The sequence below is a fragment of the Pan troglodytes genome, chromosome 12, assembly GCF_028858775.2.
Source record: "Pan troglodytes isolate AG18354 chromosome 12, NHGRI_mPanTro3-v2.0_pri, whole genome shotgun sequence".
Classification (NCBI taxonomy): Eukaryota; Metazoa; Chordata; class Mammalia; order Primates; family Hominidae; genus Pan; species Pan troglodytes.
This window is the reverse complement of record NC_072410.2, coordinates 67360551-67387405: the sequence shown is the minus strand read 5'-3', so window position 1 is coordinate 67387405 and position 26855 is coordinate 67360551. Positions and strand designations below refer to the sequence as shown.

Genomic DNA, 26855 nt, shown 5'->3' with positions numbered 1-26855 from the left:
AATGACAATAATATACTCCATTTATAAATAAAAATAATATTATGACAAGTTGTAGTTATTACCACTAGTATTTCTTTTTTTTTTTTAAGATGGAGTCTCGCTCTGTCGTCCGGGGTAGAGTGCAGTGGCGTGATCTCGGCTCACTGCAAGCTCCGCCTCCTCGGTTCACGTCATTCTCCTGCCTCAGCCTCCCGAGTAGCTGGGACTACAGGCGCCCGCCACTAGGCCCAGCTAATTTTTTTTGTATTTTTAGTACAGATGGGGTTTCACCGTGTTAGCCAGGATGGTCTCGATCTCCTGACCTAGCCTCCCAAAGTGTTGGAATTACAGGCGTGAGCCACCGTGCCTGGCTACTACCAGTATTTCTCTGCTGGCCTTACAGATATTGTCAAAATGAGAGAAAAGGCTGGGCATGGTGGGATCACGCCCCTAATCCCATCACTCTGGGAGGCCGAGGCAGGCAGATCACTTGAGGTCAGGAATTTGAGACAAGCCTGGCCAACATGGTGAAACCCCGTCTCTACTAAAAATAAAAAAATTAGCTGGGCGTGGTTGTGGGCACCTGTAATCCCAGCTCCTCAGGAGGCTGAGGCAGGAGAATCACTTGAACCTGGGAGGCGGAGGTTGCAGGGAGCCGAGATCGTGCCACTGCACTCCAGCCTGGGCAACGAGAGTGAAACTCCATCTCAAAAAATAATAATAAAAAGAGTGAAAAAAAGGAAATCAGAAAATTATAGGGCCAGGCATGGTGGCTCATACCTATAATCCCAGCACTTTGGGAGGCTGAGGCAGAAGGATTACTTGCACCCAGGAGTTCAAGACCAGCCAAACAACATAGTGAGACTCTGTCTCTACAAAAAATAAAAAATTAGCTGGGCATAGTGGCACATGCCTGTAGTCCCAGCTACTCAGGAGGCTGAGGCTGAACGATTGTTTTGAGTCTAGGAGGCCAAGGCTGCAGTGAGCCATGATCATGCCACTATACTGGACAAAGCAAGACCCCGTCTCAAAAAAAAAAAACAAAAAAAAAAAAAAAAGAAAGAAAAAAGAAAATTATAGAAAAACAAAAAGAGAAAGTATATAAGTATAGCCCCTCAGTCTAAAAACATTCTTTGGATTTATTCTAATAGCCCACAAAACTTCCGAGAAAGAAAACTTAATTCGTATAAGAAAATCTTTTCCACTTTAATTAAAAGCAAAATCTTGGAGAACTACATTTGGCAGTCAAGAAACTAACTAGGGATTATGACTTAAAGTGAAGAATATTACAATGACTTAATATATTTTTTAAGTGCCAGTCTAGTTTTTAATCTTTCAATGCCTTAATCTCGTTGCAAATAAAATGCCCGGTCTTCCAACATTCCCATATTTTGCTTTGTAAAAATATCTGACTCACCTGTGTTTTTTTCCATTGCCCTGGCCAGTTCCTCAATAGTCATTCCAATCCATACTTCTACCACCTTTTTAGATTTTGTTGAAGATAACTGAGATTTCCATGGTCCTTCTTCCTATTAAAAAAATCAGAACATATAAACAAAAAGGAAGAAAAAACTTAAGTGACAATTTAGATTTATTCTCAAATATCTACCACAATCATAGCTACATTTCTTTCTTTTTTTTTCTTTTTTTTTTTTTTTTGAGACAGAGTCTTGCTCTGTCACCCAGGCTGGAGTGCAGTTGCACAATCTCAGCTCACTGCAACCTCTGCCTACTGGGTTCAAGCCATTCTCCTGCCTCAGCCTCCCCAGTAGCTGGGATTACAGGTGTGCACCACCAAGCCCAGCTAATTTTTGTATTTTTGTTTTGTTTTGTTTTTTGTTTTGTTTTGAGACAGAGTCTAACTCTGTTGCCCAGGCTGGAGTGCAGTGGCACAATTTCGGCTCACTGAAACCTCCACCTCCCAGGTTCAAGCGCTTCTCCTGCCTCAGCCTCCTGAGTAGCTGGGACTACAGGCATGCGCCACCATGCCCGGCTAATTTTTGTATTTTCAGTAGAAACGGGGTTTCGCCATGTTGGCCAGGCTAGTCTTGAACTCTTGATCTTGTGATCCGCCTGCCTTAGCCTCCCAAAGAGCTGTGATTACAGGCGTGAGCCACCGTGCCTGGCCTAATTTTTGTATTTTTAGTAGTGATGGGGTTTCACCATGTTGGCCAGGACAGTCTCGATCTCTTGACCTTGTGATCTGCCCACCTTGGCCTCCCAAAGTGCTGGGATTACAGGCGTGAGCCACCACATCCGGCCATAGCTACTATTTCTACCAACAAACACTCCCATAAGTAGTTAAACCTTAAGCTAAAATTAAAATCCTGCATCCTTAATTCACTGTTTTACACTGATTTCCAAGGAACCAAATTCATCAGCACCACACAATTAACCGGAACTTCCCTTTCTCACAAAGCTCTATTGCTTGGAGTAATACTTTATTGCATTAAGTAATAAATATTCTGTAAATGATAAAATACTCAAAATGGATTTCTACTCATGGTTCTAGGCACTTTCATTTTAGACCGAGTAATAAAATAACTTACAGAAATCTGTAACTATAGCGGGTGCGGTGGCTAATGCCTGTAACCCCAGCTACTCAGGAGGCTGAGGCAGAAGAATTGCTTAAACCCAAGAGGCGTAGGTTGCAGTGAGCCGAGATCGCGCCACGGCACTCCAGCCTGGGTGACAGGGTGAGACTCCATCTCAAAAAAAAAAAAAAAAAGAAATCTGTAACTACCTTTTTTGTTACTAGAAGCCTATACTGAGATAAAGCAGCCCCAGTGAGTACATCTGTTGGCCAGGGCCAGGCATACAGTTGAGCTGTCCACACAGGGTAAGCAGATGAAAACCCATGCCTCCACTGTCTTAATGCTCTTCTTTGACACAGACTGTGCAGTTGCCTATAAATAGTGTGAAATCGTAGCAAGTTCTCCAACTTCAGTAGCTTCTGGTTCATGTTTCTCCTGGGAAAAAAAAAAGTTTTAAAATAATATTCAAATCAAGTTAGCAAATACTAATTGGATATTTACTATATGCATAGCACTGGACTACACTTAGCTCACTAGACTTACAACAATGAGTAAAACTGGGTTCCTGCCCTGAAAAATCTCAGTCTCATCAAGAGATGGGATTCCATACCAAGTACTCTCTAGATACTAGCTATTATTATTACTGTTAATGTTACCACTATGATAGAATTGGAATATAATAACAACTTGTAAAAGGCTCTTTTTTCACTCTTGAAATATCAACTAACCAAATCACAACTAGAGTAATGTTTCTAAACTGCAAATTCCAAATGATAACACTTCTGTTAAACACCCTGAAACTTCTTTTTTGAAACCGGGTCTCACTCTATCATCCAGGCTGGAGGCTGGAATGCAGTGGTATGGTCACAGCTCATTGCAGCCTCGACCTCCCAGGCTAAGGTGATGCTCTCACCTCAGCCTCCCTAATAGCTGGGACTAGAGGTGTGCACCACTATGCCCAGATAATTTTTTGTTTGTTTTTTTGGTAGAGATGGTGTTTCACTACATTGTCTAGGCTAGTCTCAAACTCCCGGGATCTAGTGATCCACCTCGGCCTCCCACAGTGTTGAAATTACAGGCATGAGCCACCATGCCCAGCCTTACTTTATTTCTTACACTCTTAGAGTCTCTACACTCCTACCTCTCAAGCTTTTGTTATTGTAACCCACCTGTCATCTCTGATGGTTTCTCATCTCATCTCTGAAACTTTGCACACACTTCCTCTAGTTGGAATTGTCTTTGAACTCTTTAACACTTTTCCATCTTCCCATCTCACCCCCTAAAAAAAGATGCTTTATAGTAGGAAGAAGACACCCAATATTTATTGAATAATGCCTTTTGAGTATTATTCTTAGAATAAAAGAAGAGTTTTTTTGAGAAAAAACTGTAACAGAACTCATTAGTAATATAGTTCTTTTCCTCCCCGTGGCCTCTATTGCCTCTGCTCTCAAGACTGCATTTCTATGGCTTTGCTTTTCAGTTTTTAAGGGCAGGAATGACAAAAACAATGTAAAAAGAACATGTTTTCCAGCTGGGTGTGGTGGCTCATGCCTGTAATCCCAGCACTTTGGGAGGCCGAGGTGGGCGGATCACCTCAGGTCAGGAGTTCGAGACTAGCCTGGCCAACGTCGTGAAACCCTGTCTCTACTAAAAATACAAAAATCAGCCGGACATGGTGGCGGGCGCCTGCAATCCCAGCTACCCAGAAGGCTGAGGCAGGAGAATCACTTGAACCCGGGAGGTCGAGGTTGCAGTGAACCGAGATCGTGCCATTGCACTCTAGCCTGGACGACAAGAACAAAACTCTGTCTTGAAAAAAAAAAAAAAAAATGAAGAAGAACATGTTTTCTTCTTAGGAAACATTTCCTAAGTACCATATGCCAGGCTTTCTGCTTGATATTGTTGATTCAAAGTTTAATAAGCCAGGTTCCATTCCACAAACAGTTCATTGTCGTTAAAGGAAGCTTGCCAATACAATGAATCTCAGGCACACGAGACACTACCTATGATGACTGATTATAACCTAGGGTCGTGTTTTCATTGCAATAATATGCAAAATTATTTCTATAAATTGTAAAGTCATTTTAAGGTTTTTTTGTTTGTCTGTTTGCTTTTCAATGGAGAGTACATTTCCAAGTAGTGGGTATAGCCTTTTAGACTCTTCAGTATAGATTTTCTTTTACTCACTACTCAAAAATAACTTTAGTTAACAATTTAATATATATATTTTCAACTCTTTTCTTTGTGCTTTTATCTATTTTACTCACAAAAATAAGGTCATATTAATTTTGTTTTACAACTTTTTACACTAAAGAATACATTGTGAATATTATTTTATATCATTAAACATTACTAATCAGCCCTTTGTATCCATGTGTTCCACATTTGTGGATTCAAACAATTGTGGATCGAAAATTTTTTTAATTTTTTAAAAAGATGGTTCTGTCTCTACTGAATATGTACACCTTTTTCCGTGTCATTATTCCCTAAAGTATACTGTTTACATAGTATTTGCTTTGTATTAGGTATCATAAGTAATCTAGAGATGACATAAAGTATACAATGGTATGTGCTTAGGTTACATGTAAATATATGCCATTTTATATAAGGAACTTGGACATCTGTAAATTTTGGCATGCGGCAGCGGGGGTCCTGGAACCAATGCCTCATAGATACTGAGAGACACATATATTCTTCAGCATTACAAAAAAAAAAGAATGGAAATTATGAACTATTTCAATGCGTTTACCTTAACCATATAAAGCTATCTTGAACAAAATTATAAACTTTTACAAAGTCTTAAAATTTTTGGCCAGGCGCAGTGGCTCATGCCTGTAATCTCAGCACTGTGGGAGGCCAAGGCAGGCAGATCATTTGAGGTCAGGAGTTCGACGCCAGCCTGACCGACATGGTGAAACCCCATCTCTATTAAAAATACAAAAAAAATACCTGGGCGTGGTGGCACATGCCTGTAGTCCCAGCTACTTGGGAGGCTGAGGCAGGAGAATTTCTTGAACCCGGGAGACAGAGGTTGCAGTGAGCCAAGATCACGCCACTGCACTCCAGCCTGGGAGACAGAGCGAGACTCTGTCTCAAAAAAAAAAAAAAATTTTTTTTTTTAATGATTTATCTCATAATATGGCATTTCTACAATATGCTTATATTTTATATTTATATACAACATATATATTATATAAATATATTTATATTTTCTACTAGATAGTCTTTAAAATTGTTCACAAATGATAATAGTTATTTGATGTGACCAAAGAAATTAAGGCTATGGACGGGTGATCTTTGCTAGATAACTAGGCATTAAATGCTACATTTTATTCTTTTTTTTTTTTCAGATGGAATCTCGCTCTGTTGCCCAGGCTGGAGTTCAGTGGTGTGATCTCAGCCCACTGCAACCTCTGCCTCCTGGGTTCAAGCAATTTTCTCCAGCCTTAGCCTCCCAAGTAGCTTGAACTACAGGTGTGTGCCACCGTGTCAGGCTAATTTTTGTATTTTTAGTAGACACCAGGTTTTACCATGTTGGCCAGGCTAGTCTCAAACTCCTGACCTCAGGTGATCCACCTGTCTCAGCCTCCCAAAGTGCTGGGATTACAGGCGTGAGCCACCACGCCTAGCCTAAATGTTACATTTCAACCAATCTTCCCAAAGTGTATTTTATGGTTCTGACATAGTAAATGTATGGTTCTGACATGGTAAATAGAATATACTGAATTTTTTTTTTTTTGAGATGGAGTTTTGCTCATCGCTCAGGCTGGAGTGCAATGGCGTGATCTTGGCTCACTACGACCTCCACCTGCTGGGTTCAGGGGATTCTCCTGCCTCAGCCTCCCAAGTCGCTGGGATTACAGGTGCCTGCCAGCACACCCGGCTAATTATTTTGTATTTTTAGTAGAGACGGAGTTTCACCATGTTGGTCAGGCTGGTCTTGAACTCCTGACCTCAGGTGATCTATCCGCCTTGGCCTCCCAAAGTGCTGGGATTACAGGCGTGAGCCACCGCACCTGGCCTATACTGAATATTTTTTAAAAGAAAGAAAAGAAATGATAACAGAAACAAGTACAGTATAGCAAAGAAAGTATCTTATTAGGCAACAAAGGAACCTTAGGTGGACACTCACTCTGACAGTCAGTGTTATCTGGACTCAGCAAGTCACTTGTTTCCTATGGGCCTCATTTTCCGGATCTCTGTTAAAAATAAATAAATAAATAAGTGTTTGAATATCTGTCCTTCCTATTACAAGACTATGAGGAGAAAATGAGATGATGTATATACTTTATCATCAGCTATTTTAAAACCATATCACATGTTTTGATACTGGCTTATAAGCTTTGAGGATTCATTGCTTATAAGTTAAAAATATTCACAAGTCATTAACTTGTTTACCTTCGGACAATTATGAGGTTGTGTATGTGTGTGTAATCGAGCAAGCATTTTACCTTAAAAGGCTTATTCAAGTAAAGATCAAGGAAAAATCTAACTTAATGCCAACGAAATAAACACATTAAGATTTAGAAATTCAGGCTGGGCGTGATGGCTCATGCCTGTAATCCTAGCACTTTGGGAGGTCGAGGCGGGCGGATCACCTGAGGTCAGGAGTTCGAGACCAGCCTGGCCAACATGGTGAAACCCCCTCTCTACTAAAAGTACAAAAATTAGCCGGGCATGGTGGCGGGCGCCTGTAATCCCAGCGACTTGGGAGGCTGAGGCAGGAGAATCGCTTGAACCCAGGAGGCAGAGACTGCAGTGAGCCGAGATCAGGCCACTGCACTCCAGCCTGGGCGACAGTGAGACTCTGTCTAAAGAAAAAAAAAAAAGATTTGGAAATTCATTCAATAGTATTTACACACATTAAATACTTCTAAGAATGGCACATGGAAAATATCTTATTTACGTTTGTACCCCTGGACCAAGAAGTAGAGTGCTCAGGAAACACAGGATTCCTTGAGAAAATAATTTTTAAATCAGTATGAAACCAGATTTGAGAAGAGCACAGATTAATGGAGTGGGAGGAAGGACCCTACGAGATATTAACCAAAGCACAGATATGTAATTGAGGCAGGAACGGAAAGACACATTGGAGGCAATAACCCAAATGTCAAAACTGGAAGGAAACTTGTCACTTATTCCAAGCTCCTCATTTTACAGAAAAGGAAACAGAAATCCAGAAGGGTCAAAAAAGCTTCTCCAATGTCATACCGCTAGTTAATGGCAGTCAAGACTAGAACCCAGACGTTCTGACTCCCAGTACGGTGTTGTTTCGCCGCTAGGATATCCTTGTCAAGGAATCTGAAAAAAGTATGTTGCAAATAGGTAGTTGCGTTAGGGAAAACGTCTGAATGTGAGCTGGAAGCTTTGGAACTTACCTGAAAGGTAAAAATAAATCACTGCAGAAAAATTACGGATCTGGGGTGGCTCGCCTCAAATTGGAGCTCAGAAGGCCTTGGGCCCATGGGAGGCTGGGAAGTGAGGACCTGCACCCACAGTCGCGCGCGAGGAGGGGAAGCCGGCCAGCCGCTTCCGAGAGAACAGCGCACATGCCTTCGTGAATGCCTAACGTGGGCTCACGCAGGGATTAAATGCATCTTGGAAATGCTTCCGAACGCACAATGTTTATGAAGTTCGCGTGATTTGTGCCACTGACACGTTAGGCGAAACAACACACACCACCTGCACCGGACAACCCTGGTTAAGGGACCCTACCCACTTAACTCCTACCTACAGCCCCGGGCCCCTGGATTCTGAGCACGGGCGGAGATCACCTTCTGGACCCGGAAGAATGGTCGGTAGGTCAGTCCGTCCCCGCTACGGTCCCCGCCGGGCTTCCGGTCCCGCTGGAAAAGGTTCTTTCCGGAATTCAGAGAGTTGCTGTCGCCGCTGGGGGTGGGACTGTCTGCGGTGTCCGCGGCAGGCGTCCAGCCTGGGAGGCGCTGGTTCAACCTGTGGCTCCTCCCAGGGTCAGCCGCGCGTGGTAAATCGTTTCTGCAGGTCCCTTCCATTTCTTACTTTCCTTCCCTTTCTTTCTCTCTTTCCTTTTTCTCTTTCTGTCCCTCTCGTTTCTTTCCTTCCTTTCTTCATTTCTTCCTTCCTTTCCTCTTCCTTCCTTTCCGTTTTTCGTTCTCTCTCTCTTTTTTTTTTTTTTTTAAGAAAAATGCCTTTATTCAATTAGAAGTTGGAAAAATTAACTGGTACAGAAAAAAAGTGTAATCAGCTGGAGAAAAAGTGCCACCCATGAGAACTGATGGCTCCTCTGGGAGGGAATCTGGATACAGTGAGGATTTCTAGGAAGCAAATTACTTCTCCTCTGGGGCTATGAGAGGCCTCGGTGGTGCTTAACACTGTAGGAAACGTTAAATGGAGAATTGTGGGAGAAATGATACCTCCTTCAAAGATACGTGTTCCTAACAAGAAGGAAAAAAGAAATGCAAGGGAACAGTGGCGGTAGAACCAGTTAGTATTGTGCGAACAGTACTTTCTGTTTTCTCCTAAGTCAGCTCGTGTGTATGGCATTAGGAGTAATAGAGCCAGAGTGCCTGGTTTCCTATCCCAGCTCATTCCTAGTGTGTGGTTGGGGATGTTTTGTCAACTGTCCGTGTCCCAGTTTGTTCATCTACATTATAGTAATGATAGTAGCTAGTTCACAGGATTGTAATAAGGTTTTTGTTTTGTTTTTGTTTCTATTTGTTTTTGAGATGGAGTTTCGCTCTTGTTGCCCAGGCCGGAGTGCAATGGCGCGATCTCAGCTCACCGCAACCTCTGCCTCCCGGGTTCAAGCGATTCTCCTGCCTCAGCCTCCCGAGTAGCTGGGATTACAGGCATGTGCCACCACTCCTGGCTAATTTTGTGTTTTTTGTAGAGACAGGGTTTTTCCGTGTTGGTCAGGCTGGTCTCGAATTCCCTATTTCAGATGATCCGCCCGCATCGGCCTCCCAAAGTGCTGGGTTGACAGGCGTGAGCCACCGCTCCCAGACTGTTTTTTGTGTTTTTTTTGAGACAGTGTCACTCTGTCGCCCAAGCTGGAGCACAATGGCGCAATCTCGGCTCATTGCAACCAACCTCCGCCTCCTGGGATCAAGTGATTCTCCCGCCTCAGCCTCCCGCGTAGCTGAGATTACAGGGGCACATCACCATGCCTCGCTAATTCACCATGTTGGCCAAGCTGGTCTCGAACTCCTGACCTCAGGTGACTGCCCACCTAAGCCTCCCAAAGTGCTGGGATTACAGGCATGAGCCACCACGCCCGGCTGCAATAAGCTTTTAATGGGTTGATAAACTGTTGATAAGTAGTGCCTGGTTCATAGTATGTGTTTGCTGTTACGGTTATTACTGCCTGCCCCCAGAGCTTTCCCTCATCTTGCTTGGACATTATGTCTTTCAGCTGGTCGTTTTGACCACAACCATCACCACCTCTCAAATATAAATATTGTTTTATTATCTCTGTCTTTTGGTAAAAGGAATTTGAGAAGAAAACAAAATCAATCAATTAATCTTTGTCTTTAAGATCTACCACTCCCCTGGGTAATTGGTATGGTACAGAAGTTCATTACTCAAAAGCATACTTGCCATTGAGGGAAGAGAGAGACCCTCTCATATTGTTTTATATTGTTTTATACTCAGTACCTGTTTTAAGAGAAAAAAAAGAAGTGAAATCAAAGACAGGCAGTCCGGCGCCAGGCCCAAGACCAGGCCTGGCTCTGCCTGGCCTAAACCCAGTAGTTAAAAATCAACTCAGGCTGGGCGCGGTTGCTCACGCCTGTAATCCCAGCACTTTGGGAGGCCGAGGCGGGTGGATCACGAGGTCAGGAGATCGAGACCACCCTGGCTAACACGGTGAAACCCCGTCTCTACTAAATATATATATTAAAAAATTAGCCGGGTGTGGTGGCGGGTGCCTGTAGTCCCAGCTACTTGGGACGTTGAGGCAGGAGAATGGCGTGAACCCAGGAGGCGGAGCTTGCAGTGAGCCGAGATGGCGCCACTGCACTCCAGCCTGGGTGACAGAGCGAGACTCCGTCTCAAAATAAATAAATAAATAAATAAAATAAAAATCAACTCATAACCTAGAAACCGATGTTATTCATAGATTCCAGACATTGTATAGGACATTGTGAAACTCCCTGCCCTGTTCTGTTTGTCTCTGACCACCGGTGCATGCAGCCCCTGTCACGTACCCCTTGCTTGCTCAAATCAATCGCAACACTTTCATGTGAAATCTTTAGTGTTGTGAACCCTTAAAAGGGACAGAAATTGTGCACTCAGGGAGCTCGGATTTTAAGGCAGTGGCTTGCCAATGCTCCCAGCTGAATAAAGCCCTTCCTTCTACAACTCGGTGTCTGAGAGGTTTTGTCTGCAGCTCATCCTGCTACACCTCATCTTACCTCCTAACTCATGCCCCCATCCCAACCTACCAACCTCTTTTTTTTCCCCACTTTCCCAATGCCTACTACAAAGGTGTGTAATCGGTGTTACTGAATGATTTAATGCAAACTCCTCTCCTGGACATTTTTTTTTTTTTTTTTTTTGAGATGGAGTCTCACTCTGTCACCCAGGCTGGAGTGCAATGGCACGATCTCAGCCCACTGCAACCTCTGCCTCGCAGGTTCAAGCGATTCTCCTGCCTCAGCTTCGAGAGTAGCTGGGATTACAGGTGTCTGCCACCATGCCCGGCTAATTTTTTTTGTATTTTTAGTAAAATTGGCCTGGCCGGTTTTGAACTCCTGACCTCAAGTGATCTGCCCGCCTCAGCCTCCCAAAGTGCTATGATTCCAGGTGTGAGCCACCACGCTAGGCCTGGAAATTTTTTTTAACTGAACCTAACAGACACAACAGTTGAAAACTATTGAAGTTTACTCCAACTGCTATCATTTTACCTACTACTCACAGATATCTACTGAAGTGTAATTTCTTTGAGAAGTAATTCTTTGCTGTCTTACTTGGCTTGCAAGGCAGTTGAGAAACAAGCAGAAATCAGTTGGTAAACCATCAAAGTAGTTGCCAGATCTTTTTTCCACAATATTAAGGTGAAAATAACCATATATGCATCTATGTTCCTCTAATTTTCTAATCATTAAGATTTTCTAATCACGCTAATGTAGAAAATTCAAGCGATATACCAAAATATAGAAAGTAGCAAAAAAAAAAGAAAAAAGAAGAGAATGAAAACAGTTAAAGGAACAGAGAAGCCAACCTGAAAGAGCTCCCAATGGCCAAAGCTGGAAATATTTGAGCAGCAAAATAACATAGTACCGGATTATAACCAAAAGTATCAACTAAGTATACATATGTTCATACTGATATAAATAAGTAATTGAATAAATACATAGAGAAGGAACAAATCTTCCTTACAGAAGAATTCCAAATTTTATATATATATATATATATATAAAACCGTCACTAGGAAGTGAAGATTAATTCCTCTCCACGTTAGTGTGGGCCTGACTTACTAACTTGCTTCCAAAGAATACAATATGGAGGCCGGGCACGGTGGCTCACGCCTGTAATCCCAGCACTTTGGTAGACCAAGGCAGATGGATCACGGGGTCAGGAGTTCCAGACCAGCCTGAGCAACATGGTGAAACCCCGTCTCTACTAAAAATTAGCCAGGCATGGTGGCACGCGCCTGTAAGCCCAGCTACTCAGGAGGCTGAAGCAGGAGAATCGCTTGAACCTGGGAGGCGGAAGTTGTGGTGAGCCAAGTGCTGCTGCACTGCAGCCTGGGCAACAAAGCAAGACTCCGTCTCAGAAAAAAAAAAAAAAAAAAGAACACAGTATGAAAAAGGGAAAACAGTAACTTTACAGTGGAGAAACGTGGCAGACAATGCATGAACCAAGTGATCAAAGTGAACATCACCTGCAATGTCGTTTTAATATCATGGACCCCCCCCTGAAATGATGTGATGAGGACACTTTACCCTTGTAATATCCTTTTCAAAAACCCACAACCCTACTTTAATCATGGGGAAAACATCAGAGAAACCCAATTAAAGAGCCTTCTACAAAGTACCTGACCAGTACTCTTCAAAACTGTCAAGGTTAGGAAAAGCAAGAAAGGACTCAGAAACTGTTACAGATCAGAAGAGACTAAGGAGACATAACAACTCAGTGCAATATGGTATCCTGGATAGAATCCTTTAACAGAAAAGCACATTAGTGGGAAAACTGGTGAAATCTGAATAATGTCTGTAGTTTAGTTAACAGTAATACCCCAATGTTAATTTTTTAATTTTCACAACTGTATCATGATTAATATAAGATGTTAACAAAATTGGGTAAAGGGCACTTGGGAACGCTCCACTATCTCAGCAACTTTTCTGTAATCTAAAATTATTCCAAAATTAAAAGGTTGATTGCTGGGTGCGGTGGCTCACGCCTGTAATCCCAACACTTTGGAAGGCCGAGGTGGGTGGATCACCTGAGGTCAGGAGTTCAAGACCAACCTAACCAACATGGAGAAACCCCATCTCTACTAAAAATACAAAATTAGCCGGGCATTGTGGTGCACGCCTGTAATCCCAGCTACTCGGGAGGCTGAGGCAGGAGAATTGCTTGAACCTGGGAGGTGGAGGTTTCGGTGAGCTGAGATCGTGCCACTGCACTCCAGCCTGGGCAGCAAGAGTGAAACTCCGTCTCAAACAAACAAACAAAAAAAGTTGACTTAAAAAAGAAAGAAAGGGCCAGGCACAGTGGCTCACACCTGTAATACCAGCACTTTGGAAGGCTGAGGCCAAAGGATCACTTGAGGCCAGGAGTTTGAGACCTGGACAACATGGCAAGACCCTTCTCTACAAAAAATAAAAAAATTAACTGGGCATGGTGGTGTACACCTGCAGTCCTATGCTACTCTGGAGGCCAAGGTGGGAGGATCACTTGAACTCAGGATTTCGGGGTTACAATGAGCTGTGATCATGCCACTGCACTCCAGCCTGAGTGACAGAGTGAGACCCTGACTCTAAAAGGAAGGAAGGAATGCAGGGAGGGAGGAAGGAAGGAAAAAAAGATGGAGAGAGGGAGGGAAGGAAGGAAGGAAGGAGGGAGGGAGAGATGGAGGGAGGGAGGATGGAAGGAAAAAAAGATGGAGAGAGGGAGGGAAGGAAGGAAGGAAAGAGGGAGGGAGAGATGGAGAGAGGGAGGGAAGGAAGGAAGGAAGGAAGGAAAGAAAGAAAGATATCCTAAAACACGCATAAATATACATACAGATACAATGTATATTGGTGGCTCAAGCCTGTAATCCCAGCACTTTGGAAGGCTAAGGCAGGTGGATCACCTGAGGTCAGGAGTTCAAGACCAGCCTGGCCAACATGGTGAAACCCCCGTCTCTACTAAAAATACAAAAATTAGCCAGGCGTGATGGCGGCTGCCTATAATCCCAGCTACTCAGAAGGCTGAGGCAGGAGAATTGCTTGAACCTGGGAGGCAGAGGTTGCAGTGAGCCGAGGTTGTGCCACTGCACTCCAGCCTGGTCAGTAGGGCAAGACTTTGTCTCAAATAATAATAATAATAATAATAATAATAATAATAATAATAAAAAATATACATATGCATACAATTTTATATAAATGGGATTTATACAATACATGCTGCCTTTTGCCTTTTCAACAATATATAATGGAAATTGGCCAGCTGCAGTGGCTCATGCCTGTAATCCCAGAACTTTGGGAGGCCAAGGTGGAAGGATCACTTGAGGCCAGGAGTTCAAGACTAGCCTGGCCAAAATGGCGAAACCCTGTCTCTAGTAAAAATACAAAAATTAGCTGGGTGTGGTGGCATGTACCTGTAGTCCTAGCTACTTGGGAGGCTGAGGTGAGAGGATTGCCTGGGAGGCTGAGGTTGCAGTGAGCCGAGATCACGCCACTGCAATCCAGCCTGAATGACAGAGGGAGACTCTGTCTCACAAAACAACCAAAAAAAGGTGTGAACTGTGTAACTTTGCAGATTATTGGTATTTATTCTAAGGAATACATGAAACAATTATGCATATATGTGTGTATATATGTGTATATATGTGTGTGTATGTATATATGTATATATATACATACATATATGTGTATGTATATATATACATATATGTGTATGTATATACACATATATGTATATATATACATACACATATATATATATTCACCTAGAGAGAGAAATACACTTATAGCCTTATTTGTAATTATATTGAAAATTTAGAAATAACTAACATTAGGTCATTGGACATTGGATATTTCCAAATTTGGAGTTGGATACGTAAATGGAATATTATACAGCCATTATAAGTAATAAAGTAGATCTGTTGACATGGATTCTTAGATGAAAACAGAAAAGCAGATTATAAAATATATAATTTTGTCTTGATCAGAAAAATTAGAAATAAATAGCATTACCAGCCTGAGCAACATAGGGAGACTCCCATCTCTACAAAAACTAAAAATATACAAAATTAGCTGAGTGCAGTGGTGTGTGCCTGGAGTCTCATATACTTGGAAGGCTGAGGTGGGAGAATTGCTTGAGCCCAGGAGGTCAAGGCTGCAGTAAGCTGTGATCATGCCACTGCACTCCACCCTGGGCAACACAGAGCAAGACCTTGTCCCAAAACAAACAAAACAAAACAATCTTTTAGAAATAAACAGCATTAGAGTACATACATTATGTGTCCAATGTGAATATTTTTATATACCTGTGATTTAAATTTTTGTATCTTCATATGTGGTCTAGTTTTTTTTAACAATCTATATATATGTTGTTAACTTGTCTTTATTTTTAAAGCGTAGTATTAAAACATTTATTTAAAGAAATAGGGGGCCGGGCTTGGTGACTCACGCCTGTAATCCCAGCACTTTGGGAGGCCAAGGCGGGCGGATCAGGAGGTCAGGAGATCAAGACCATCCTGGCTAACATGGTGAAACCCCATCTCTACTAAAAATACAAAAATTAGCCAGGCGCAATGGCAGGTGCCTGTAATCCCAGCTACTCAGGAGGCTGAGGCAGGAGAATTGCTTGAACCTGGGCAGCAGAGGTTGCAGCGAGCCGAGATTGCATCACTGCGCTATAGCCTGAGTCACAGAGAGAGACTGCGTCTCAAAAAAAAAAAAAAAATGCATGCAACTTGTTAGAAAAGACACTATTTTATGTTTGGGGAAAATACTGAATATGAGTTTGTTTTTAATTGAACTGGCCCTTTTTGTTCTTAAAGCCAACACATTCCAAAATATATTTATTGACATTTACTCAAATCAGTATTTACCATCAATAGGTAAATCCATCCAGCAGGGATAGAGGAATAATATGTGATTTCTGATCTCAACTTAATATTTTTATTAAAATTTATGCAAATATATATCACTTGCAAGTTAATTAAGGCATTAAAAACATAGGAAATTTCTCTTGGCCAGTAAGACTAGGACAGAAATTCCAAAGTAGTTCCCACAAACCTAATCCAGTTGAAGCAATCACTGAAATGCATGACTTAAAATATCCGTAGTCCATACATGCAAAGTAGGAAAAGTACCTCTGTTACAGCACTTTTGTATGGAAGTCAGTTTTCTTGGGTTGCTATGAGAACCACCTGCAGACCATGTAATAATATTGAATATATGGCCAGGTGTGGTGGCTCACGCCTGTAATCCCAGCACTTTGGGAGGCCAAGGCGGGTGGATCACCTGAGGTCAGGAGTTTGAGACCAGTCTGACTAACATGGTGAAACCCCATCTCTACTAAATACAAAAATTAGCCATGCGTGGTGGCGGGCACCTGTAATTCCAGCTACTTGGGAGGCTGAGGCAGGAGAATTGCTTGAACCAGGGAGGTGGAGGTTGCAGTGAGCTGAGATTGTGCCACGGCACTCCGGCCTGGGTGACAAGACTCCGTCTCAAAAAAAAAAAAAAAACAAAAAAGGAAAAACAAACAAACAAAAACCCCTGAATATGTGGCTGTATTCATTAATTTAGTGGTCTAGGTAGACCCAGAAAATTAAGTCTGATTTAAAGAACAACTCAGGGCAGGTCTTGCTCACCTGACCTTCTTCTGCACGCTTCCTGAATTGCAGTAATTGTGGCTCTCAGGAGTTACACATTGGGAGTTTACAGCACAGCCTGGGCTCGGCTGTGTCTTCTGTAAACAGTGCTTGTCCAAAGTAAAGCTTCCTTATAACCACACAATTTTAAATGGGTGTTTTAAAGTGAACAAAAAAGAAAAAACCATGCTCCTTCTCTGCTTAACCCAGTTGCCGTCTACTATGTAGATTTTGTTCACATTGCATGAAACCAGTGTTTTCCCAGGCAAGCAAGCAATGTGTTCATCCATTTTACGGTTTAATTAGAAAGAAATTACATTCCATATAACCAGTTAACTGGTTATTACCTTTTTTTTTTTGAGACAAGTTTCACTTTTTCCTTTCTTCCTTCCTTCCTTCTTTCCTTCCCACCCTCCCTTTTTCATTTCTTTTTTTTTTTTTTCTTTCTTTCCTTTTTATTTTTTGACTGGGACTACGGGCATGCACCACCACGCCCGGCTAATTTTTGTATTTTTAATGGAGGCAGGATTTCACCATTTTGGCCAGGCTGGTCTCGAACTCCTGACCTCAGGTGATTCGCCCTCCTTGGCCTCCCAAAGTGTTGGGATTGCAGGCATGAGCCACCATGCCTGGCCTGCTATTTCTTCAGAGGGTGATCTCTGCTGCTGTTCTAATTTCATTCTTAGAAGGAAACATACTGAAAAAACTGAGCCTACCACACCTTAAAAACCAAAGTAAATTTTAAATAAGGAATTGAATATTGTTAAGAAAAAGAAAAGACTGAATATTCTATTGCTAGAGGTTAACTTTCTAAATTTAGATCAGAATAAAAAGAATGACATTTCGTTATGTAAAATTGGGTAACTTTTGTACATAAAACGGAACTTAACCAACTATTTGAAGGATATATGACAAAAAGCTCATAATTTCATTATATGAAGAGCTTGTATAGGAAGGTAAAAACCATTGATATTCATTCAGTGGCTAAATGAGCCAAGAGATGATGAACAAGCTAATTCACAAATGGGGAAATAAAATAATAAACACGGAAAAGTGTCCAGGGCCTTCATAATCAGGGAAATGCACATTAAATGAGGTACATTAAATTTGTCCATTAAATTTGCAAATTAAAAAATATATACTGTAAATTTGGGCAAAAATATAGTAAAATAGATTAATTCATACATTGCTAATTATACATTATAATAATTTTTGGAAAGCAACTTAGAATGTTATGATTCACTAACAACAAGGATGTCCACCAATATGGAGATGGTTAAGAAAATTATTAGATTGGTGCAAAAGTAATCGCGGTTTTTGCCATTCAAAGTAATGGCTAGTATCAGCTGGGCACGGTGGCTCTGGGCGTTTTGGGAGGCCGAGGTGGGCGGATCATTTGAGGTAAGGAGTTCAAGACCAGCCTGGCCAACATGGTGAAACCCCATCTCTACTAAAAATACAAAAATTAGCCCGGCATGTTGGTGTGCACCTGTAATCCCAGCTACTCACAAGGCTGAGGCAGGAGAATCGCTTGAATCTGGGAGGCGGAGATCACGCCACTGTACTGTAGCCTGGGTGATAGAGAGCTACCCTGTCTCAAAACAAAAACAAAAACAAAACATAATGGCTAATATGATCCAGCAACACAATATATCTTTATTAAAGAAAGACACTGTGGCAACAGAGGGAAATGCTTATAAGTAATAAAAAGGCAGGATGCAAAATTTAATATGTAGGAAGTTTCAACTATCTGAAAAATTCATTATGTATAGCCAAAATAACAAGAATAAAGGAAACAAGACTGGAAAGATACACCAAAATGGCAATAACATTGCTGTGGGGAAAAGAAAGAGAGATCAGATTGTTACTGTGTCTGTGTAGAAAGAACTAGACATAGGAGACTCCATTTTGTTCTGTACTAAGAAAAATTCTTCTGCCTTGAGATGCTGTTAATCTATAACCCTACCCCCAACCCCGTGCTCTCTGAAACATGTGCTGTGTCAACTCAGGGTTAAATAAGGGCTGTGCAAGATGCGCTTTGTTAAACAGATGCTTGAAGGCAGCATGCTCATTAAGAGTCATCACCACTCCCTAATCTCAAGTACCCAGGGACAGGAACACTACGGAAGGCGGAAGGCTGCAGGGACCTCTGCCTAGGAAAGCCAGGTATTGTCCAAGATTTCTCCCCATGTGATAGTCTGAAATATGGCCTCGTGGGAAGGGAAAGACCTGACCGTCCCCTAGCCCGACACCAATAAAGGGTCTGTGCTGAGGAGGATTAGTATAAGAGGAAGGAATGCCTCTTTGCAGTTGAGACAAGAGGAAGGCATCTGTCTCCTGCCCGTCCCTCGGCAATGGAATGTCTCAGTATAAAACCCGATTGTATGCTCCATCTACTGAGATAGGGGAAAACCGCCTTAGGGCTGGAGGTGGGACTTGCGGGCAACAATACTGCTCTGTAAGGCATTGAGATGTTTATGTGTATGCATATCTAAAGCACAGCACTTAATTCTTTACCTTGTCTATGATGCAGAGACCTTTGTTCATGTGTTTATCTGCTGACCTTCTCTCCACTATTATCTTATGACCCTGACACATCCCCCTCTCCGAGAAACACCCAAGAATGATCAATAAATACTAAGAGAACTCGGAGGTCAGCGGGATCCTCCGTATGCTGAACGCTGGTGCCCTGGGCCCCCTTATTTGTTTCTCTATACTTTGTGTCTTTTTCTTTTCCAAGTCTCTCGTTCCACCTAACGAGAAACACCCACAGGTGTGGAGGGGCAACCCACCCCTTCAATTGCATGAGCACCATGAGATTCTGAGTGATCTTTCCCCACTTTCCTGTTTTCTAAATCCTCTGTAATGTGATACATTGCTTTTGTTGTTGATCTGAATTTAGCAGGCCATGGGAAGTGTGGCCTGTTGATTCTGTAATCAGAGATCAAATAATTAGATGGAGTTTTTGAAGGGAAACCATGATTTAATCATTAAAGAGGTAGGTTAAACTGAGACATTTTGAAATTGTGCTATCCAAGGCCAATTCTGGGTGAAACTGTGAGGTTGACTTTGAATTCCTCCTCTTTTGTAGCTTCCTCCTGGGCTGCAGGTAAGGACTATGACATTTTACTGTGTCTTAAGAGGCTTCCTTCTCCAGCTGTTCAGTTTGCACCCCAGAAATGACCCATTCACACTAAGGTTAAATGTCCTTAGGTATATCTATGTGTTATCTGGGATTCGAGCCTTAATCTAAATTCATAAATGAACTTCTAAGGTGGAATTCCAGGCCTCATTCAAGTGGGGAGTGTTTCCCAGGATAGCTGTGTTTGAAATGCTTGTTCCCCGGTGCTGTAAAGAAACAGCACTTGAACATTAATTTATTTAGTAAGGCCATTTTTACTTCCTGCAGAAAGGGTACACTTGCCAGCAGTTTTGCCAGGAGAGTACACCCAACAAAGGAGACAGGGTCATTTATAACCTGACACGTCCTCCCTACTGCTGTGTCCGGTTTCCATTGGCTGGAATGGGACCTCACATTCTGTATTTGTCTCGATTGGCTAGCAACTTAGAACTTTTTAAAAGAGGCAAAGATAGAGGAGAACAAAGGAAGTAACTTATGGAATGCTGAGAAAGGTAAGAACACTTTTAAATAAGGAAGAGGAATACGCTATGACCTAATGCTTGCTTGGACCAGTATAAGCATGCCAGGGCAAATATTTAGGCGAAATTGTGGGAGCTAAGAACATAAAGTACACTGATTTGTTTATTATGGTTAGCAGATATTTAAGAATGTTTGCAAGGGTCTTTGAATAAATTTTGCTTCTAAGAGAAGTTACTATTTATTCCTAATTAGACGGGGAGGAAAGTCTTTGAAGAGGAATAGCTACTTTACTTTTTACAGCTGAAAACACCAAGATAGCTTAAAACTACCTGGAGGTAGTCAAACTACCTTGGAAAAAGGTGAGTCATAGTTGGCACAGTCAATTATTCTTAGATCAATAATAAGAACTGTCAGAAAAGGTAAAATGTAAAATTATAATTTACAATAAAAGAAGTTGAAAAGCCTTAGAACAGTATGGATCTGGGCCCCTTCCACACTCCCTAATCTGGGAGTTACTATGTGGGTTTGATTGACTATTGATTATTTATTTATTTTTAGAGACATAGTCTCATTATGTTGCCCAGGCTGGTCTCAAACTATGGACTCTGAGCGATCCTCCTGCCTCAGCCTCCCAAACTGTTGGGATTACAGACGTGAGCCACCGGGCACCGCCTGCCTATCTGCGGTTTAAACAATAAAAGCGGCGGGAAGCGGTGGTTCAGGCCTGTAACCCCAACACTTTGGGAGGCTGGAGGATCGCTTGAATCCAGGAGTTCGAGACCAGCCTGGGCAACAAGGCGAGACCCTGTCTCTACAAAAAGTACAAAAATTAGACGGCTGTGGTTGCTGGCGCCAGTAATCCCAGCTACTCGGGAGGCTGAGGCGGGAGAATCACTAGATCCCAGGAGGCGGAGGTTGCAGTGGGCCGCGATCGCGCCACTGCACTCCAGCCTGGGTGACAAGAGCAAGGCTGCGTCTCGAAAAACAAAAAACTCCCAAACCGTCAACAGAAGATATGGTGATCTGGGAAACTTGAAGTGGGATCAGGGAGGGCTGTGAGATCGCAGGCGCCGCCCCGCAGCGAGGCGCCTGTTGAGAGCTCCCGCCGGCCTTCGCAAGCCGGAGCCCTCAGCGGACGATGTTCAGGGACTAGCGGGCGAGGCGCTCAGACAGGGCGGACCCGCCTTCACCAGGCACCAGCACTACGCGGCCGGCGTCGGCCGAGATCCCTCTAGGCAGTTCCGCCTCAGGCTTCGGTCTGCGCAGCCGCGGGAAGCCGTGCCGTCTTTCCGCCCATCGCCCACGATAGCGGCTGCATGGCGGGCGCGGAGTTGGGGGCGGCGCTCGAGCAGCGAGCGGCTCGGTGCCCTGGCCATCCACACTGAGGTCGTGGAGCACCCCGAGGTGAGGCCCCTAGAAGCGACCGCGGAGACAGGCCCAGCGGGGTGGGCTGTGCTGCACGTCCGTCGGGCGAGGCCGCTGAGATCAGGTGTCCCACGGTCAATGTACCGTGAGAACGTCGCTCCTGGAATATTTCCCCGGTCTCAAAATACGAAAGTGACCCTGCAGGGACAGCAGAGGACTTCCGTCTTGGGACCATGAGGTTACTGCACGGAAATCTTTACTCTTGGGAGTGATTTGCTTACATTCCGTGTTGAGAACCAGCACAACATACGGAGGACTGTGCATCTTAAATCGGTCTGGGATGCTGGGTCAGTTTGTCCACTTTTTGTGTAGATAAAATAAGCAAGTGGTTAATAGTGTGTTCAGTAGGTACGACGTATCAGGCACCATACATAGAGCAGGACACTGAGGTTCACAGTGATATTTTTCTACTGTGGTCAGGGTTGATCACAAAGCATGCAGCATGGCAGAAACCACCACCACCCGTGAAGTGCTTACCAAAATTGACATGCCTGTATTTTCATAAATTGTAACATTTGTTGTGTTTTGATAGAAAGTCTTACTTGCATTTATTTTATTTATTTATTTATTTATTTATTTATTTATTTGAGACAGAGTCTCTGTGGCCCAGGCTGGAGTGCAGTGGTGCGATCTCGGCTCAATGCAACCTCTGCCTCCCGGGTTCAAGCCATTCTCCTGCCTTAGCCTCCCGAATATCTGGGACTACGAATATCTGGGACTACAAGCGCCCGCCACCACGCCTGGCTAATTTTTGCATTTTTAGTAGAGACGGGATTTCGCCATGTTGGCCTGGCTGGTCTCGAACTCCTGACCTCAGGTGATGCTCCCACCTGGGCTTCCCAAAGTGCTAGGATTACAGGCGTGACCCACCGCGCCAGACCACTTGCAAATATTTCACAGAGCCAATGTGTAACTTGAGTGGTGCAAGGACATGAAGTTTACCCAAGGCTTAACAGTTGATAATGGCTAAATATGGTGATCTTCAAAGAGTAGAGAAATATAGTTAGTATTCCTCACCTTCACAAATACAACATCAAAACCGTAATCATTTTCTGTGACCTTCCTCCCTCCCATATAGTCCTATATTCTCCCCCTTCTTTATGTGTGCATATGCCAGCTTTTCTGATGTTCTGTTAGTCTGGGTTCTTATTGCCTCCCCACTCACCTTCTTTGTGGTTACATATTTGTAGAATGGAGTTTGTCACATGGTCTGGACGTAACGGAATGCTAAAGAATAGGAGTCTAGAACTGCTGTAAACTTTCAGTAACCAAAAGCTTAAATTTAGAAATAAAAAGCTGCTGAGGAGTGAGATATTGGCAAGTACATTGGAATACAAAACTGGCCGAAGAAACTGCCTGAGGTCCTGAGATGAGGAAATGAGATGGCATGGGCTTATAAGTAATTATTTGGTAAAGGGGTGAAGATGGGTCTTTAACAGTGAAATTCAGGGCGATAAGCACTCCCAAACCTTGCTGTTTTCACCCAGCAGGCAAAATAGGTATAAACGTGTGCATATGTAAACATGCATATTACTTTAAAACTTACTGATATTTTATAGCTATTTACAGTTGAAGAAATGATGCCTCATATCCAACATCTGAAAGGAGCACATAGTAAGAACTTATTTCTTAAAGACAAAAAGAAAAAGAATTATTGGCTGGTGACAGTTCTTCATGATAGACAAATTAATTTAAATGAGCTTGCCAAGCAGTTAGGTGTTGGGAGTGGAAATCTGCGATTTGCTGATGAAACAGCCATGCTAGAAAACCTAAAAGTTGGTCAAGGCTGTGCCACACCCTTGGCACTTTTCTGTGATGGTGATGTGAAGTTTGTTCTGGATTCTGCTTTTCTCGAAGGTGGACATGAAAAGGTGTACTTTCATCCAATGACCAATGCTGCAACCATGGGATTGAGCCCTGAAGACTTTCTCACATTTGTGAAGATGACAGGACATGATCCCATAATACTAAATTTTGATAAAAACAACTAATTGGGCCAATGTTTAGAATACATTTCTTTCTGAAAGCTGTTTTTCTTATTTGTAATTTATAAAAAGCATTGAAAGTGTAAGAATATTTGGTATCCTTAGTTTGGTGACTATCTAAACCACTGTAGGAGGAATATAGTATTTCATCTTGAAAGAGCTGTTTTTTTTTGAGACGGAGTTTTGCTTTTGTCGCCCAGGCTGGAGTGCAGTGGTGTGATTGTGGCTCCCTGCAACCTCCGCCTCCTGGGTTCAAGCGATTCTCCTGCCCCAGCCTCTGAAGTAGTTGGGATTACAGGCACACACCACCACTCCCAGCTAACTTTGTAATTTTAGTAGAGATGGGGTTTCACCATGTTGGCCAGGCTGGTTTCAAACTCCTGACCTCAGGTATCCACCCACCTCGGCCTCCCAAAGTGCTGGGATTACAGCCGTGAGCCACTGTGACTGGCCCTATAAAATAGCTCTTTTTAAAAAGATGTATGGAGGTACTTTTAGTCAGCTCAGAGATTCAGTTTTCCATCTCCCATGACAACTACTTATTATAGGAATGCCTCCAACAATTAAAAATACTTCAAAGATTAACCAGCTTACATCTTTAGGGTGCTTACTGTACTTGAAAAAAGCAAGTTGCAAAACAGTATGTATAAAATTATGATAGTGTACATAATACAAGGAAAAAATCAAAAGGAATATAGGAATGTATTGTTGAGGCCAGGTGCAGTGGCTCTCACCTGTAATCTCTGCTTTTGGAGGCTGAGGCAGTAGGATCAGTTGAGGCCAGGAGTTTCAGACCAGGCTGGGCAACAAAGTGAGAGAACCCCCTTTCTACAAAAAATTGAAAAATAAGCCAAGTATGGTGGTTCACACGTGTAGTCTTAGTATATTGGGAGGCTGGATCACTTGAGTCCAGGAATTCAAGGCTACAGTGAGCTATGATCACAGCACTGCACTGCAGCCTGGGTGACAGAGTGAGACTTTGTCTTTAAAAAAAAAAAGTGTTGATAGTGGCTATTTTTGAGAAATGGGGATTAAAGAATAAGAACTCCCTAGCAAGATAATTAAAACAAACATTGAGGCAAAGGTAAACACTTTCCATTATTGGGGTTTGTTTATAAGCCAGTGATTTTTTTTTTTCCCAGTGAAAAATAAGCTAATTAACTTTCTATGAAAATGTATCTTTACAAAATTTTAATCCAGAAAAACAGCTAGGGGGGAATATGTTATGTCATAATCATTGTACTATTAAATTTACAGGCCGGGTACAGTGGTTCACGCCTGTTAATACTAGCACTTTGGGAGGCCGAGGTGGGTGGATCACCTGAGGTCAGGAGTTCGAGACCAGCCTGACCAACATGGCGAAACCCTGTCTCTACTTAAAATACAAAAATTAGCTGGGCATGGTGGTGTGTGCCTGTAGTCCCAGCTACTCGGGAGGCTGAGGCAGGAGAATCACTTGAACCCAGGAGGCAGAGAGTGCAGTGAGCCAAGAATGCGCCACTGCACTCCAACCTGGGTGACAGAGTGAGAATCTTTTTCTTTCTTTTTTCTTTAAAAGAAAAAAAAAAGAGAGAAAAGTTATATTTATAGGCTGGCCTGATGGTAGTGAGTTATCTCAACTGATTGTTCAGTCAGTTACAGATGGAACTCCTTGTTCCACTCTTTCCTCCCTTTCCACTACTACACTTGACTAATCTTAACAAAATATTACATTAAAAAGTGTAGTAATGGAATATACATTACGTTATTAAAAAGGATTTGAGGCCAGGTGTGGTGGCTTATGCCTGTAATCCTAGCACTTTGGGAGGCCAAGGGTAGGGGCAGAATGCTTGAGCCCAGGAGACTGGTTTGGGCAACATGGTGAAACCATGTCTCTACAAAACACATAAAAATAGCTGTGCACGATGGCATGCACCTGTAGTCCCGGCTACTTGGGAGGCTGAAGTGGGAGGATTACCAGGAAGTCCAGGCTGCAGTGAGCAGTATTCCTGCCAGTACACTCCAGCCAGGGTGACAGGGTGAGACCCTGTCCCCCACCCCCCAAAAAAGGATTTGTTTAGTCTTTGTTCAGAGATTAGAAATGTGAACATACAATTAGCCAGGCGTGGTGGCGCATCCCTGTGATCCCAGCTACTTGGGAGGCTAAGACAGGAGAACTGAAAGAAATGTGAACATACTTTCAGAAAGAAATGTGAACATACTTGTCCAAGTTTCTTCTGTCCTCCAGGCTATACTGAAGTTTTACTCATCCCCTTTCAGTTTTTTTTTTTTTTTTTTTGAGTCAGAGTCTCGCTGTGTTGCCAGGCTGGAGTGCAATGGCACGATCTTAGCTCACTGCAACCTCCGCCTCCCGCGTTCAAGCGATTCTCCTGCCTCAGCCTCCTGAGTAGCTGGGACTACAGGCATGCACCACCACACCCAGCTAATTTTTGTATTTTTAGTAGAGACAGGGTTTCACCATGTTGGCCACGATAGTCTCGATCTCTTGAACGCGTGAACCGCCTGCCTCGGCCTCCCAAAGTGCTGGGGTTACAGGTGTGAGCCACCATGCCCAGCCTACTCATCCCCTTTCAGTTATGGCATCTGAGACAGTATAAAATTGCAGGAAAATCTGGAGTCATCTGTTATATAAAAGCTAGTTCAAAAACAGAAAAGTTGACATTTTTTTAAACTTCACTTAAATGTAAACAAAATCCTTCATTAGTGGAGTGAGGATCTGATGTAGGCTATTCCTCTTCTTGTGGTCATGAAAATTCTAGTATTTCCTTCTAGTACAACCAAATGGGACTGTCTTTTGTTTCTGTTTTTGTTTTTTTCTGAAATGGGATATTCTTTAAGAACCACATTTTCCTAAGTTTGATCATTCAAAAAGTAGTTTCCATCTGGTAGAAATATTGTACTTAGTTTGTACCAAGTTGTGTTACTAAAAGGCAAAATAAAAGTAATGACTTTATTCTAAGGTTCCTCTTAGTCTTTACATACTCGGTATTCTATCTCTAACACAAAGTAGCCATTTTAGGTTGCTTTGCATATGAAATGAAGGTACTAATGAATACACGGAAATTAAGTACCTTAGGTATCTGGTCTAATTGCCCTCCCCACCTTATAGTGAAAACAGGCCCAGAAAAACTGACTAGCCCAAGGATGAGGCCAGTTCCTTTGTCTCCCAAAGTCTAAGTGAAAATGAGAGATTCATTTGTGCAATCTATTAGATTACATTTAAACCTATTTTGGGACTTATAAAATTGGCAGATGCTCTTTCTCTCCAAACCCCTAATACTTATCACAAAATGATATGACAGAATCAACTAAACAAGGTCATG

At 42.7% G+C, this 26855-nt stretch overlaps 1 protein-coding gene across 50 annotated transcripts in view; it reads right to left on the bottom strand.

The window, feature by feature from the left end:
• MTIF2 (mitochondrial translational initiation factor 2) overlaps positions 1–8442 on the bottom strand; it is a 32748-nt gene extending 24306 nt beyond the window's left edge. For 3 of the 50 annotated variants that reach the window (XM_054677861.2, XM_063789094.1, XM_063789103.1), the window contains exons 1-6: positions 8244–8420; positions 7725–7814; positions 6646–6712; positions 5463–5600; positions 2723–2948; positions 1397–1508 (exon numbers count right to left, since the gene is read on the bottom strand). In XM_054677861.2, coding sequence (XP_054533836.1) covers positions 1397–1508; positions 2723–2941 — 331 coding nt within the window. In that variant the 5' untranslated portion in view covers positions 2942–2948; positions 5463–5600; positions 6646–6712; positions 7725–7814; positions 8244–8420. Of the gene's footprint in view, positions 1–1396; positions 1509–2528; positions 2949–3682; positions 3806–5462; positions 5605–6645; positions 6713–7724; positions 7815–7891 lie in introns of all 50 variants that reach the window. The other 47 variants (XM_063789095.1, XM_063789111.1, XM_063789104.1 and 44 more) reach the window with 35 other exon arrangements.
• Positions 8443–26855: the final 18413 nt, after the last annotated feature.